General features: G+C 43.6%; 1 protein-coding gene across 1 annotated transcript in view; it reads right to left on the bottom strand.

Annotated features, from left to right (window-relative positions):
- Positions 1 to 14,135, bottom strand: part of MTUS1 (microtubule associated tumor suppressor 1) — a 37,289-nt gene that overhangs the window by 8,773 nt on the left and 14,381 nt on the right. Inside the window, exon 3 of the mRNA XM_010082792.1 lies at positions 7,833 to 7,899. Coding sequence (XP_010081094.1) covers positions 7,833 to 7,899 — 67 coding nt within the window. The remainder of the gene's footprint in view (positions 1 to 7,832; positions 7,900 to 14,135) is intronic.

Below are 14,135 nucleotides of genomic sequence, written 5' to 3'. Positions count from 1 at the left end.
GCAAGGTGAAACAGGGCCTCTAACACATGCCTGTGGTCACTGACCTTAATCAAAACTGCTTCTATACAGACTCTGGTGCTTTGGTTTAAAATAATTAGTTAGATGAGAGTCTACTTAAGAGAAAAATCAACTACAATGTTAACTTGAATATAATATGGAAGAAGTCATGCATACCTACACTTTATAGCAGCTTGGAACACTGCCCAAACAGTATAAATATTAACTCTACATAAAAGCATAGAAAGATTCAAGGATTTCTGTACAGGCAGTGCAGAAAATTCTCACCACAGTTGTGTTTGAGCCTTAAGTTACATAAATTACAGTATCTTCATGGACCCAAAGCAGTACTGGGCTTGGCTCTAGGGACAGCAGCCTGCTCCAGCGGAGTGTCTCAAGTTACGCATGTGTCAGATTCCCTCTTTGCTACAGCTCAGCAAGAGCAAGCGAGTAACTGGATGAATGATCTTGCACTCATAAGGAAACTGTAAAGAAGTCTTGGCCCTGCTGCCATCATTTGGAACCTGCAGTTGAACTAGAAAGTATAAGAGAATGAGCTACACTACATGGAAATCAGTCTGCATGTGTGTCTACATAAATTAGTTTTAACAGCAGGCTTAGCTCTACACTAGGTCAGTGTGAAAGATCTGCTGATCAGGACAGATTTAAGCCAAGCTGTTCATCCTGTGACTGGCAACGATGCAACTAAAGGCTCAAATGAAACATACCACAACATTCTCGGCAACCCAAGCAGATTTCACAGATTCCTATAGTTTCTATATCACCACCAAGAAAGACACTTATTTCCCTATCTGTATTTCTTCCACAAACTTCTATAATAACTCTTCTCCTTGGGAGAAAAAAAAAAAAAATGGCATTCACACATCACATTGGTGTAATGTTATTGAATACATATGCTTGTATTGTAACATTTTGGGGGAAAAGGAAACATCATAGGTAGGGGACATTATTTTATAATGCAAAGAACAAAGAACCAGGCAGTGAGCCAAATGGAGATGTTACACAGCCAGCCACACGCAGAATGGATCTGACCATCTATAGCAGAGTCAAGGGGTATAGCTGAGAGGCAGGCAACTCACATGCCTCATTTGAGATAACTGTAGCAAAATGCTTCAAATGATCCACTTCCTTTAATCCTTTAAATCCAACAGACAAAGAAGTGTGCATTTTAGCTTGGAAAAGAGGAGACTGAGGGGTGACCTAATCAATGTTTATAAATATGTAAAGGGTGAGTGTCAGGAGGATGGAGCCAGGCTCTTCTCTGTGACATCCAGTGATAGGACAAGGGGCAATGGGTTCAAGCTGGAACATAGGAGGTTCCACTTGAATATGAGAAAAAACTTCTTCATGGTGAGGGTAACAGAGCACTGGAACAGGCTGCCCAGAGAGGCTGTGGAGTCTCCTTCTTTGGAGACATTCAAAGCCCACCTGGATGCGTTCCTGTGTGATCAGATCTAGGTGTTCCTGCTCCGGCAGGGGGATTGGACTAGATGATCTTTCGAGGTCCCTTCCAATCTCTAACATTCTGTGATTCTGTGATCCAATTCTTTATTTGTAAGGCCAGAGCCATTTGTTTGCCTCCATTTAGCTAAAAGAATGTGCTGCCTATCATTGTCTTATCTTTGAAGTGTCAGCATGCAGAACTTCAGATGATGCAAAACACTTCAGAATAAAAGCAAATAGCAAACCACGCCTTTGTCAAAGCAAAGAGACACGAGTTCTTGTTCAGCCAGTTTGCAATTCAGATTTATGAGAAGACTAATGTTACAAACGCAAACAAAATCTTTTAAAACTTGCATTGGCAGTTGAACGTTGTGTTACCTTGAAGGTAACATCTGGCACCTGCAAAGCTGGAACCTGCTATGCTTCCTTGCAGATCACAAGCTTGTCTGGAATCCTTGCCATCCAAACAAGGAGCAGAACCACAACACTATCAGTGAGCTCCCAATATGAAGCTGATGCAAGAAACCGCACATGTGAAGAAGTTTCAGCAAAAGCACTGACTGAAGAATTGTTGATTTGAAATTATGAGAAGTCCTGTAAACAAAAGTTTGTCCCCATACTTTAAATTCAAGCATCTCCAGCAAGTATTTTGCAGGGCCCTATCCATCTCCAGACTGCATAATCTAATTTATAACTGTATACTGCCTTGTTTTAAGACAGGGACAAGCCATGAAAAAGGAGTTAATTTCTCACTTTGGCCACTCCTCCACTGCTAGGGGATCCTGCAAAACTGACTACCCAAACCTCATGGCTACTCAGTTTTTCTCATACAACTGGTGCTTAATTTTGAAGAAAAAAATTTCTACCTAGAACGTGTCCTATTCCAGTAGCACACACAAAATCTCTATTTTGACTTCTCATCCACTTCTGAGACACTTGGAGGGCATGCTGTAGAGTTTTTGTACTAATGTGCTTCCTTTCCCTTCTTAAAGCGCTTCCCCCCACAATTCCACATCATCATAGAGCATATGGAATGGTGCACTTGGCAGCCAGAAGCATGATTTACTTCTTCATTCAAATAGCAAGGCCATTAATATTTTCCCCCCACTTGGTTGTCCCAGCCGCTCCTCCCAATCATACAACAGTGTGTCTCCCTGTATTACAACAGGGAACAAGATTAATCTGTATTTTTAGGCTTCTTAACACCTGTTTATTATAAACTACAAGCCTGGTTCTTTTGGGCAGAGCCATGACCATGGCAGTCACAGGGAGTTTCTGAGTCTTGGTAACAGCTTATCTTCAGATCAGAAACTCTGTTTTTGACATATAAAATTAACATTCATATGTAGTTGCTAACAACAGCAACTTTCATCTTGGGTGTTTCATTGAAAAGTTTTTTGTGTGCCAGAACCATAAAAGAAATGCCTGCAAAGGAGAACCAGGCACGTGGCAGCCCCCTGCCATACTGCAAATGGCAGCGGATCCAGACCACATGAACAGTAGCAGCAGCTGAAGGAAAGGACTACAAAAGTTGCCTTAGGTTCCCCAAGACATCTATTTCATATTTTCAGTAAAAGTAGTCAAGAGATAAGACCTTACAATTGTTCAATACTCCTTCTTACAAACGGGTTTTTTTTCTTATTCTAGTTATAAAACAATTTGTCATTCAATTCAGGCCTTATGGCTGAAATGCTTACATGAAAATATTTTTCAACTTACCTTCCCCTAAAAGTCACCAGAACCACAGCTTTAAGAAGATAAAACATAATGGGTTTTTTTGAACCCTAAATTAAATTGTTTTGAAAGATAAGTTATCTTCATAAGTCACGCACAGGTCTAGTTATGATTTATGAAGAGCCATTAGACTAACTGACATTTTGAAACATAGGTCACTGGGACAGTAAACTAGCAGCATTTTAATAAATGCGGGGGATGTGAAGGGGGATAATTACCAGAAAACATCGAGTATGTAGCATGGTGTCAGGTCATAGTGCATAACACTTTATCGCTCTAACTTTACATTTCACATTGCAAGATCTATTGTATATGTTCTGTTGATCAGTAAGTCTGCTGTAGACACAAAGACTCATTTTCTTCTCCATATAATTTTTTTTTTTAAATCACTAAATTAATCACTAATTAATTAATTCTGAACACTGAAAATTCTTCTAACCAAACACACTTTCAAGTTTATGACCAAGTTTCTTTTGGTGTTAGTTCTATAAGGAGACTAATTGTACAGAATGTTAAGCCACATTTCATATTTTTGTTCTTGGGCAAGTTGAAACGAGGTAGGTAGACCAAACCAGCATGCTTCAAGGTACATTTAAGTGGATATGGTTGAATACATATGTGAAGCATTCAGATACCTGCCAGGACATAAGTTCCTACCCTCTGACGCTGCAAACACTACAGTGTCAGCAGACAGGCAAGCGTACAGCTCGTGGCAAATTAGGCACTGCCCCAAATAATTGACAGAAATGTCTACCTGCTAGTGAGTATTTTTAAGGATCACTAAAATGTGAAAAGCAAGGTCAATCACTCCATCCATCTGTAAAACACAGTAGTCTCTTTTATCCCAACCTCCAAAACCTTTTAAAGGTAATTTCTTAATAAAAAATAGCATGTTGGCATTTCGAAGAAAATATTGTTTATCAACTGCAATGCAGCAAATGGAGCGGAGAAAGAGCGGTCAGGCATTTGGCCGTACGGGACATATGGAAGCCATGGAAAAGGGCTCACGAATGGCTATTTTCAAAGGGCCAAGGCAGGCTGTTTTCAAGGGCAGGCTGAGCCAGCTCCGCATCTGCTGTTTTGCTGCAGGACTGAGCTAGATCACGTCCAGCACAGTTGCCAAGAGGCTCCGAACCAGTTTGGGGCGCTATTAATTTAGAGGAGTAGTTTTGTACCTCTGAAGAAATATGCAGCTCTTGTGATTTTTTTACTTGCATAACTGAACAGGTAACTAGAAATAATTTACACACCAGCTTGTGTCTTAATAAGAAGGGAAGCAGATGACAAACAGGACATCCGTACCTGCTCCAAGCTCCCAGAACATTCAAACCACAAAGCTTAGTCTTTGTGGCTGGAGACTTTAAGGATCCCCAAGTTCAGAACCCAACTGTTAATTAATTCGAACTCCTTTGGAAAAGTCCATCCCCAGACACCTCATCATTCCTAACCCTTGCACACATTTCTAGCTACCGCGAGCAGAAAGCAGCATGTGGTAACCACCCACCCCATGCTCTGCACAGCCACAAGCACGTTTTGGGATCATAACGCACATTTAAATCATTGAACAAAAAGGTACTCTGGTAGAAAGGGTCATACAGAATAACCCAGCAAAATGGACAATTTGACAGCAAGCCAATGTGGTTTTACAAGGTAAATCAAGGAGCCTGGGAGCATGCAGAGTTAAACTTTAAAGCAAGAAACTGAGGAGCCCAAACTGTGCAGGGTGCGAGCTGCAGACTTCACGTTCCTCTCCAACTCGGCAACGTGCAAGGCACAGACTACACCAAGCTGGGCACACCTGTTGCCTCTTCCAAGGCTGCCTGTTCCCAAACTGCAAGCCAACATGCATTAAAAACACAGCAGCTGTGACTCCACGAAACATGTACACACATCCACATGGCCAGAATAAGATACAAACCGTACTCAGCTTTCTAAGCCAATCTGTACCTAGATCATACTGTGAATCAAAATTCACAGTACTTAGGTCAAAATAGCCTCTGGAAATCCCAAGTTCAGCTATACCCATTTAACAGTGGCAAGAGAAAGCTGATTAGCAGGTGTGTATTTAAACAGATTATTTTCAGCTAAAGCTATCGTTACAAGAATGCTTTCCTCACACCTTGTCAACAAATAAGGTCTGTCTGGCTTAATTGATTTAATTTTTAAACTTTTTTTAAAAACAAATATTTTTAAAGCTAGATAGAACTGAAGAGCTGTGTAGTTTTTAATTTGTGATAAAATCCACTCCCTTTACATGCTGAGAAGAGAAGTACAGACAGGCTAGACATGTGATGTGGTTAAGACAAAGGAGCTGCATGATGATAAATGCTTCACTGAAAGCACAGTCTGTAAACCTTACAAAGGGGAGCGAGCCCGAGGCTGTCATTTGGATGCTCCTGCAGAGCTGCCCCAGTAAGATGAGCCCCATGAGGGGAAGGGCTGACAACCTTGCCCAGCAGCATGCTGGCCAGCATCTCCGGCTGACAGCTCTGGGCACTCGGGCATCACAGATCCTGCAATCTCAGTTGCATTTGAAGTTTTTTCTAGTTATCACTCTACTGAATGGCATATTCTTGCAACAGCAGTTCCACATATGAGTCCAGCAGACTGTTAATCAAAGCAGGAAGGTAACAAGTTCATGAGAAGCTCATTTAAGAATGAGGCACCCTCAGAAAGAACTAATCTTTAAAAAAAAAAACAAAACCCCAAAAAACAAACAAAAAACCCCAAAAAACCAAAACACACCCAAAAAGTGGTAATGGGCAAAAGTGCTGGCTAGCTTTTGGTCTGCCCATCTAAGCTGAATTTTCCCTTTCCTGATAAGTGACAAACATAGTACCTAGGCTAACGAAGGGAAAATAATATTGAAGAAGCAAGCACACAGAAGAATAGAGACTTTCTTGCTCTGACGGCAATCCTTCTGAAGTAATTTTCACAAGATAAAACAATGGGTTTGCACAGAAAGTCACACATATGTACATAAAAAAATAAATCTAGTTTCTAATGTTTGTAACACAACTTTGTAGGAATGCGATAAGCTTGTTTCCACACTAAGACTCTGGTTTTGTCATTGTCACTTTAGGGTGACAGAATTGCCACCTGCAGCTGATGGGGGTCACAACCCTCTGCCTTGCTGCTCCTTCCCCTTTCCCTGTTCCAGCACCAGTGCTCCTTCAGCCCCATGATGTGCCAGGCTAGGCAGCTTTGGCAAAACAGCACTTCAAGGCACTAGTTTTCAGCTGATTTAGGTGCCCGGGCAGCAGTGCTGGCACAAGGCAGGGCAGAGTGACACAAAGCCAGCCCCTACCAAGACCTACCTGAAACAACTGCAAAACTGCAGTCCAGGTTCTTCATCAGTAGCAAGGTTAAAAGATGTGGCTTGACAAATGCCAGACTGCACCAAGCTCTAGAAAAGCCTCAGCTTTTTAGTACTAAGGTTCCAAGAAAGAAAATGCTATGCATTTCTGCAGCATCTTTGGTACTCTCATCTATTTAGGCTGCAAGGCTCTCTCTGCTTGTGATACTCCCCATTCACACATTTGCAATTTTATGCTGCAACAAATAAAGCTCCCGGAAAGCTTCATTTTACACATAACCCTCTAAATTGGACAACAGTGATAGTGACAAGTGGAGAAGCTGTGCTCGGCTGCTTCAGCTGGGGGAACGAGGAGACTCCTCCCTCCCCACCACACTTCCAACTCTGAGTAGTTGCCAAGGAATACCTGCTTTATCCATCAGCACTAAAAAAAATCTGAACATTAAACACACCACCTGCACGTACCAAGACCTACATTCACACTTAAGTTTGTCTGAGACAATACTCAGCTTCCAAAGCACGTGAAAATAAACATTTACAGCTTTTCAATCATAAGTAATGTCAATAATAAGTGATGTATCTGAAACTGTTCCACACTGCTCTGCTTTCAAAGCTTTTTGCTTTTCTTTTTTAAAGGGGCTTCATTATAAAACAAGTGTGCTTTTATAAACTGCAAGCTTCACTTTCAAGTGTTATCATTTTCAGTCCAATAAATTTTGTACTCCACAAGATGATTCTGCTTTGAGTTCAAATAAATTATATGAAGTTACCATTAAATGCAGTTAAATCAAGCTTCAAAGTTGGCAAAACCAGCCCTGACACGTTATGGCTCAGTCTCCTATTACAGCTGTCCACTAGGATGAGTTCAAAGATTTAATCTCATTAGCATGATAGCATTTCCTTCTGTTAATTTTACACTCATTCACCTACAAGCCACAAAGACAAAATGCAGATTTTGCAGTGTAATGCACAGGTTTATGGATTTTCCCCAGCAAATCTCTAGAAAACAGCGTACAAATAAGTTAGGGATCAAGCAGAGGTATATATGCTGTCAGCCATCCTCCTATTTTTAAGAAAGGGAGTGCTTTGGTCATCAGACACATGTTTTGTGAGGAGGCCCCACTAGGAGCTGTCAGATAAGTGCCAGGAAACCTGGGGTCATGCTGTCAGTGCTCCAGAGAAACACAGTGAGTAAAGCATCTGCGCAGAATTCAGTCAGGGAATTAAATGACTGCCATTACAATACCAGGGCATCTGTCTTTCTCCAGATCTGTTTTGCTGTATTTCTGTTCTCATGAAGAAGGTAAAAATAAATTCTTACCTAGTTCTCCTCGAAGGTTGACTAGTTCTTGAGATAACTCTTTATGCTGCTTTAGTGCTTCTTCCCTCTGCAGAGAAAAAAAAAAAAAAAACCAAACACAAAAAAAACCCCAAAAAAACAAAAACAAAACAAACAAACCCAAACATTTGGTTACTAGTGATCTGAGCAGGGCACCTTCCAATAATTAACTTACATGTGTTCTGTAGGAAAACAAGAGGCAGGAGCCAAGATATGAATCATTTAGGATAACAGTTCTGCTGTTACAAAATACACAGATGTTCTGTTGTTAAGGAAGTTATACTTTAAAACAAAGAACAGCTTTTTCCAGGATAACACTGCAATTAAAATCCTACTTTGCAGCAATTAATTATATATTTTATGATGGGTGTAGCAACATAAGCCTCCAGAACAAATCAACTGATAGCTGTCAAGGGCACAAAAGTATGGTGTATATATATGAAAGAGGCATACATTAAATATTTATCTTAAGCTTATTCAAACACAAAACCAAAAACTTTCCTAAATGCTCAGTCTTCTGCGAAGGCACAGCACTGTTCAACATTGAACACAACCCACCCCACTGCTCGCAGTTCTTCATTTTAAGATAGATGACATTTCTTTGACTGAGAAAGCCATAACAAATAGGTGCTCAAAACAAGCAGAAGCACCCATCTCCCTGCTTTGTCTAGGAGCTGCGCCTGGGCCAGGGGAAGGCAGCCGGGCAGGCCCCTGTGCCCTCAGACCCGCACCCCAGGGAGAAGCGCAGGCACAGCCGCAGCAGAGCTGCTCCACGGCTCAGCGACCAGCACCTCGCACGCACGGCACAGAGGTGACAAGGTCCAGGTTCCCACTGCCAGGGTGCTTTCACACCTTGCTCATGGCCAAGCTCCTGTCCAGCTCCCAGCTGTTGGAAAAGCGCTGTGAAACAAATAATTACCCTTGCTGCAGCACACTGAGAATAGAGGCACAGTTTGCTGCTGGAGCAGCCCATCTTCCAAGCTCCGGCAGCCCCCCGCTTGGCCCCCCAGCACTCATAGGTGAAGCCAGCCCAGCTGGTCCGGCCACGGCAGAGCGGCAACGCTGGACCTTGCCTCTGCAGGTTATCCTACTTCCGCGCCGATCACTCCCAACAGCGGCAGATACTGCAGCTTCTGCAATTGGCACAAGCAGCCAGCGATTACTTAAAGCCACAGCCCTTCTTTTATGAAAGGCAAGCCTCAGACATTAGACCGATCGATCTCCGCTTGCTCAAACGGCAGCCGGGACCGCAAAAGGGAATGCTGCCCTGCTCTGCAGATAATGGACCTTATTTTTAGCTGTTCTGAGCTTGTTATATGCTGCTTTCACACTTAATTTGTTGATGCAAAAATAAGCCATGGGAGGCCTGAGCTGAACAGGAGAGCCACAGATACAGCAGCTTTACTGCTGCCAGTGCCCAGGCGTGTGTTCATTGCCCCTGCGCACGCAGAGACCTTGAAATTCTCTTGCATGCCACTCCTTCAGCTAAGACACGTTAGAGGAAAAAAATATAATAATGCATTGGCCCCAAAATCACTTAGACTTTTTCCATTAGCTAATATACAACTGACCCCGGTAGATGAGTTCGCACACTGGCACAGCCACACCTTCACCTGGTTTTCTCCATGGAAAACTTCACCTTTACAGCAGGTTCCCCATCTGACCCGGTCACTCTCGCTGCAGCCTGACCCCAGGCTAACATCGGCACTCACTCACCAGGTCCCCTGGTTAAGAGCACCATGTCCTAGAGGAGGGGAATACTCCCTGCATGTCTGCAGAACAAATAAAGCAGTACAATACAGTGTTCTTCAGAAAAAACGGAAAGAATAAGCACCCAAAAAACAGCCATGTATTAAGGTCTGATGCAAGACTAATCAAAAATAATTATTTTTATGTTATGCAGTCTCATCTGCTGCAAGTTATAGGAAATTATTCTGCATCTGAAAAACCTGGTTAGAAGAAAGGGCCAGCCCTTTACTAGAAATATTTGTATTTTTTGACCTTGTATAGGAAATATCTCTTTTTAGTCACTACAGTTTAAGCAGTTTTAACACTTATTTGGACACTGACACACTGGTAGAGGTATTAAGTAGCTGTGTAGCAGTTTTACATTAAGCACTTAGAAGCTTTTTACAGTAACAGTGGGCTAAGATTGAAAACCATGCCTCACCCTCTGCGGTAAATTCTCAGGAGAGCCGAGAGCTGTTACTGAGAGGACTCACCCTGCTCTCCCCTGGTCAGGAAGGAGAGATGAGTCATCTTGCTCCTGTTCAACACCAGTTCCCACTACAGACACAGCATCTGATGATGAAAATGTGAATGCTGCAGTGAGTTATCTGAGCTGCATCCTAGCATGCTGGGACACAACCATGTACTGGATTTGCAATCAAGTTAACTACCCAAAAACTTTTATTTTCAGGTTGCAGGCTCCCAATGGGATTTTCCAATGCTTTTAGAGTAACCCTGTCCATTAATAAATTAGTGTACAAACACACTTAGGAGATTTATTTTTTGTTAAATGAACCCCCTCCCCTTGGTTTATGTATTCATTCTTTATTCTAATTATCAAAAATTCATCCTTGAACCTGATTTCTTCCAGCCCACTCTTAGTGAAACATCTCAAATTTTGCCCCCTCAGCCTAGTGGCTGGACCACGCTGCAGACCCTTTGGAAACACTAACATTTTTGGTTAGTGTTTCCAAAAGGCCTGCTTCGTGGTCTACACATTTTGTATTTGTATTTAGTTAAAGCAATTTGATGAGAAAAGGGCATATGAGATCAGAATATACTAAGGATCAACAGAGGCCGAGACTAAAAATGCAAAATAAAATATAATAACACTGCCTTACTGTTTTTTAAATGTTTCTTGCTTTCTGCTGCTCTAAAGCCCTTTTGCTTTTTACTTGTACCCTTTAACCTTCTGCCTCAACCTCCAGCTTGTCCGCTCATAGTTTCCCAAATGAAGAAATCCAGACAGACTTGTATCATCAACCACTATTAAAGAAAAAGCTACCCATAGAGACTGCCAGCGTAAAAAAAAAAAAGAACAATAAGCGCCTCTACGCAAACACATATAGCATGGGGAACAAAAAAGAGGAGTTAGACATGTGCGCACATCTGGAAGATGTGCGGGTAATCTTCTTGGCGTTGTGGAGACCTGGTGGGATTGCTCCTGCAACTGGAGTGTTGGACTGGAGCAATAAAGGGTCTTCAGGAAGGACAGGCAGGGGAGACGAGGAGGGAGTGTTGTCCTCTATGTCAAAGACCAGCTGGAGTGCATGGAGCTCCACCTGGGGTTAGATGAGGAGCCAACAGAGAGCTTGTGGGTCAGGATTAAAGGGAGGGCAGGGACAGGGGACATTGTAGTGGGGGTCTGCTACAGGCCACCTGACCCAGAAGACCCAGTGGATGAGGCCCTCTACAGACAGATAGGAGCAGCCTCATGCTCCTCATGGGGTACTTCAACCACACCAATATCTGTTGGAGGGACAACACAGCAGGGCATAAGCAAGCCAGGAAGTTCCTAGAATGTGTTGATAACTTCCTTCTTCAAGTGATAGAGGAGCCAACGAGGAGAGGTGCTATGCTTTACCTTGTTCTCACCAACAAGGAGGGGCTGGCGGGGAATGTGAAGCTCAAGCACAGCCTGGGCTGCAGTGACCATGAGATGGTGGAGTTCAAGATCCTCAGGGCAGTGAGGAGGGTGCACAGCAAACTCACTGCCCTGGACTTCAGAAGAGCAGCCTTTGGCCTCTTCAGGGATCTGCTTGGTAGAGTCCCATGGGATAAAGCCCTGGAGGGAAGAGGGGCCCAAGAAAGCTGGTTAATGTTCAAGGACCACCTCTTCCAAGCTCAGGAGTGATGCATTTCAGCAAGGAAGAAGTCAGGCAAAAAGGCCAGGAGGCCTGCATGGATAAACAAAGATCTCCTGGATAAACTCAAATAAAAAAAGGAAGCCTACACAGGGTGGAAACAAGGACAGGTAGCCTGGGGGGAATACAGAGAAATTGTCTGAGCAGCCAGGAATCAGGTTAAGAACGATAAAGCCCTGACAGAATTAAATCTGGACAGGGACGTCAAGGGCAACAAGAAAAGCTTCCATAGGTATGCTGGGGATAAAAGGAAGACTAGGGAAAACGTAGGCCCTCTCCAGAAAGAAACGGGAGACCTGGTTACCTGGGATATGAAGAAGGCTGAGGTACTCAGGGACTTTTTTGCCTCAAGTCTTCACCAGCAAGTGCTCAAGTCACACTGCCCAAATCACAGAAGGCAAAGGCAGGAACTGGAAGAATGAAGAACTGCCCACCGTAGGAGAAGATCAGGTTCGAGGCCATCTAAGGAACCTGAAGGTGCACAAGTCCATGGGACCTGATGAGATGCATCCACAGGTCCTGAAGGAACTGTTGGTTCAAGTTGCTAAGCTGCTATCCATTATATTTGGGAAGTCGTGGCACTCTGATGAAGTTCCTGCTCACTGGAAAAAGGGAAATATACCCCTCATTTTTAAAAAGGGAAATAAGAAAGGGAACTACAGGCCAGTCAGTCTCACCTCTGTGCCCAGCAAGATCATGGAGCAAATCCTCCTGGAAAATATGCTAAGGCACTTGTAAAATAAGGAGGCAATTGGTGACAGCCAACATGGCTTCACTAAGGCCAAAACATGCTTGACAAATTTGGTGGCCTTCTACAATGAGGTTACAGTGTTGGTGGATAAGGGAAGTGCCACTGACATCATCTACCTGGACTTGGGCAAAGCGTTTGCCACTATCCTGCACAACATCCTTGTCTCTAAGTTGGAGAGACATGGATTTGAGGGATGGACCACTCAGTGGATAAGGAATTGTCTGGATGGTCACACTCAAAGAGTTGTGGTCAATGGCTCAATGTCCAAGTGGAGACCGGTGACAAGTAGCATTCTGCAGAGGTCGTTATGGGGACTGGTGTTGTTTAACATCTTTGTTGGAGACATGGACAGTGGGATTGAGTGCACCCTCAGCAAGTTTCTGGATGACACCAAGCTGTGTGGTGCAGTTGACAAGCTGGAGGGAAGGGATGGCATCCAGAGGAACCTTGACAGTCTTGAGAGGTGGGCCAATGCAAACCTCATGAAATTTAACAAGGCCAAGTGCAAGGTCCTGCACCTAGGTCAGGGCAATCCCAAGCACAAATACAGGCTGGGAGGAGAATGGATACAGATCAGCCCTGAGGAGAAGGACTTGGGGGCGCTGGTTGATGAAAAGCTGAACATGACCCATCAGTTTGCGCTTGCAGCCCAGAAAGCCAGACATATCCTGGGCTGCATCAAAAGAAGTATGACCAGTCGGGCCAGGGAGGTTATTCTCCCCCTCTACTCCACTCTGGTGAGACCCCACCTGGAGTACTTCATCCAGCTCTGGTACCCTGAATATAAGAAGGGCACGGACCTGTTAGAGAGTCATGTAGATGATCAGAGGGATGGAGCACCTCCTGTATGAGGACAGGCTGAGAGAGTTAGAGTTGTTCAGCCTGGAAAAGAGAACGCTCCAGGGAGACCTTACAGCAGCCTTCCAGTACTTAAAGGGTGCTACAGGAGAGATGGGGAGGCACTCTTTATCAGGGAGTGTAGCAAGAGGACGAGGAGTAATGGTTTTAAGATTAAACAGGGGAGATTTAGATTAAATATTAGGAAGAATTTTTTTACTGTGAGGGTGGTGAGGCACTGGAACAGGTTACCCAGAGAAGCTGTGGATGCCCCATCCCTGGAGGTGTTCCAGGCCAGGCTGGATGAGGCTTTGAGCAACCTGATCTGGTGGAAGGCATCCCTGCCCATGGCAGGGGGGTTGGAACTAGATGATCTTGAAGGTCCCTTCCAACTAAGCAACCTTCTAGTTCATGCTTTACAAGATTCTAGTTGAAAAATCAGTACTAGAAAGAGCAGAACCAAGTGGGAACATAACAGCATTGAGCAATTTTGTCGTTGTTCATTTATCCAGATAAATCTGGCAGTAGGGATCATCTTCACTTAGTTGTCAAAGACTCACAGAGGGTCTTCATACCAATTTAAAGCCGTTTCTGGCACAACTTATGAGTTTAAGCTGAGATCATGTAAGGATCACTGGGTACCTATTTTTCTTATTCCAATACAATCTATTGTAGGCACACAAGAAATCCAGTGGAGATTTAGCCAAAACATTATTAGCTTTACCATGAACACGGAAGCTGTAGGAAGGAACAAGAACAGAGTTTGTGGACAAAAGCTTTGCCACAGGCACTATCACGGTCGTGCACCTCTGCTATCAGATGCTA

The sequence above is a fragment of the Pterocles gutturalis genome, unplaced genomic scaffold (assembly GCF_000699245.1).
Source record: "Pterocles gutturalis isolate BGI_N339 unplaced genomic scaffold, ASM69924v1 scaffold4250, whole genome shotgun sequence".
NCBI classification, from domain to species: Eukaryota; Metazoa; Chordata; class Aves; order Pterocliformes; family Pteroclidae; genus Pterocles; species Pterocles gutturalis.
This window is presented reverse-complemented; position numbering and strand designations above follow the sequence as displayed.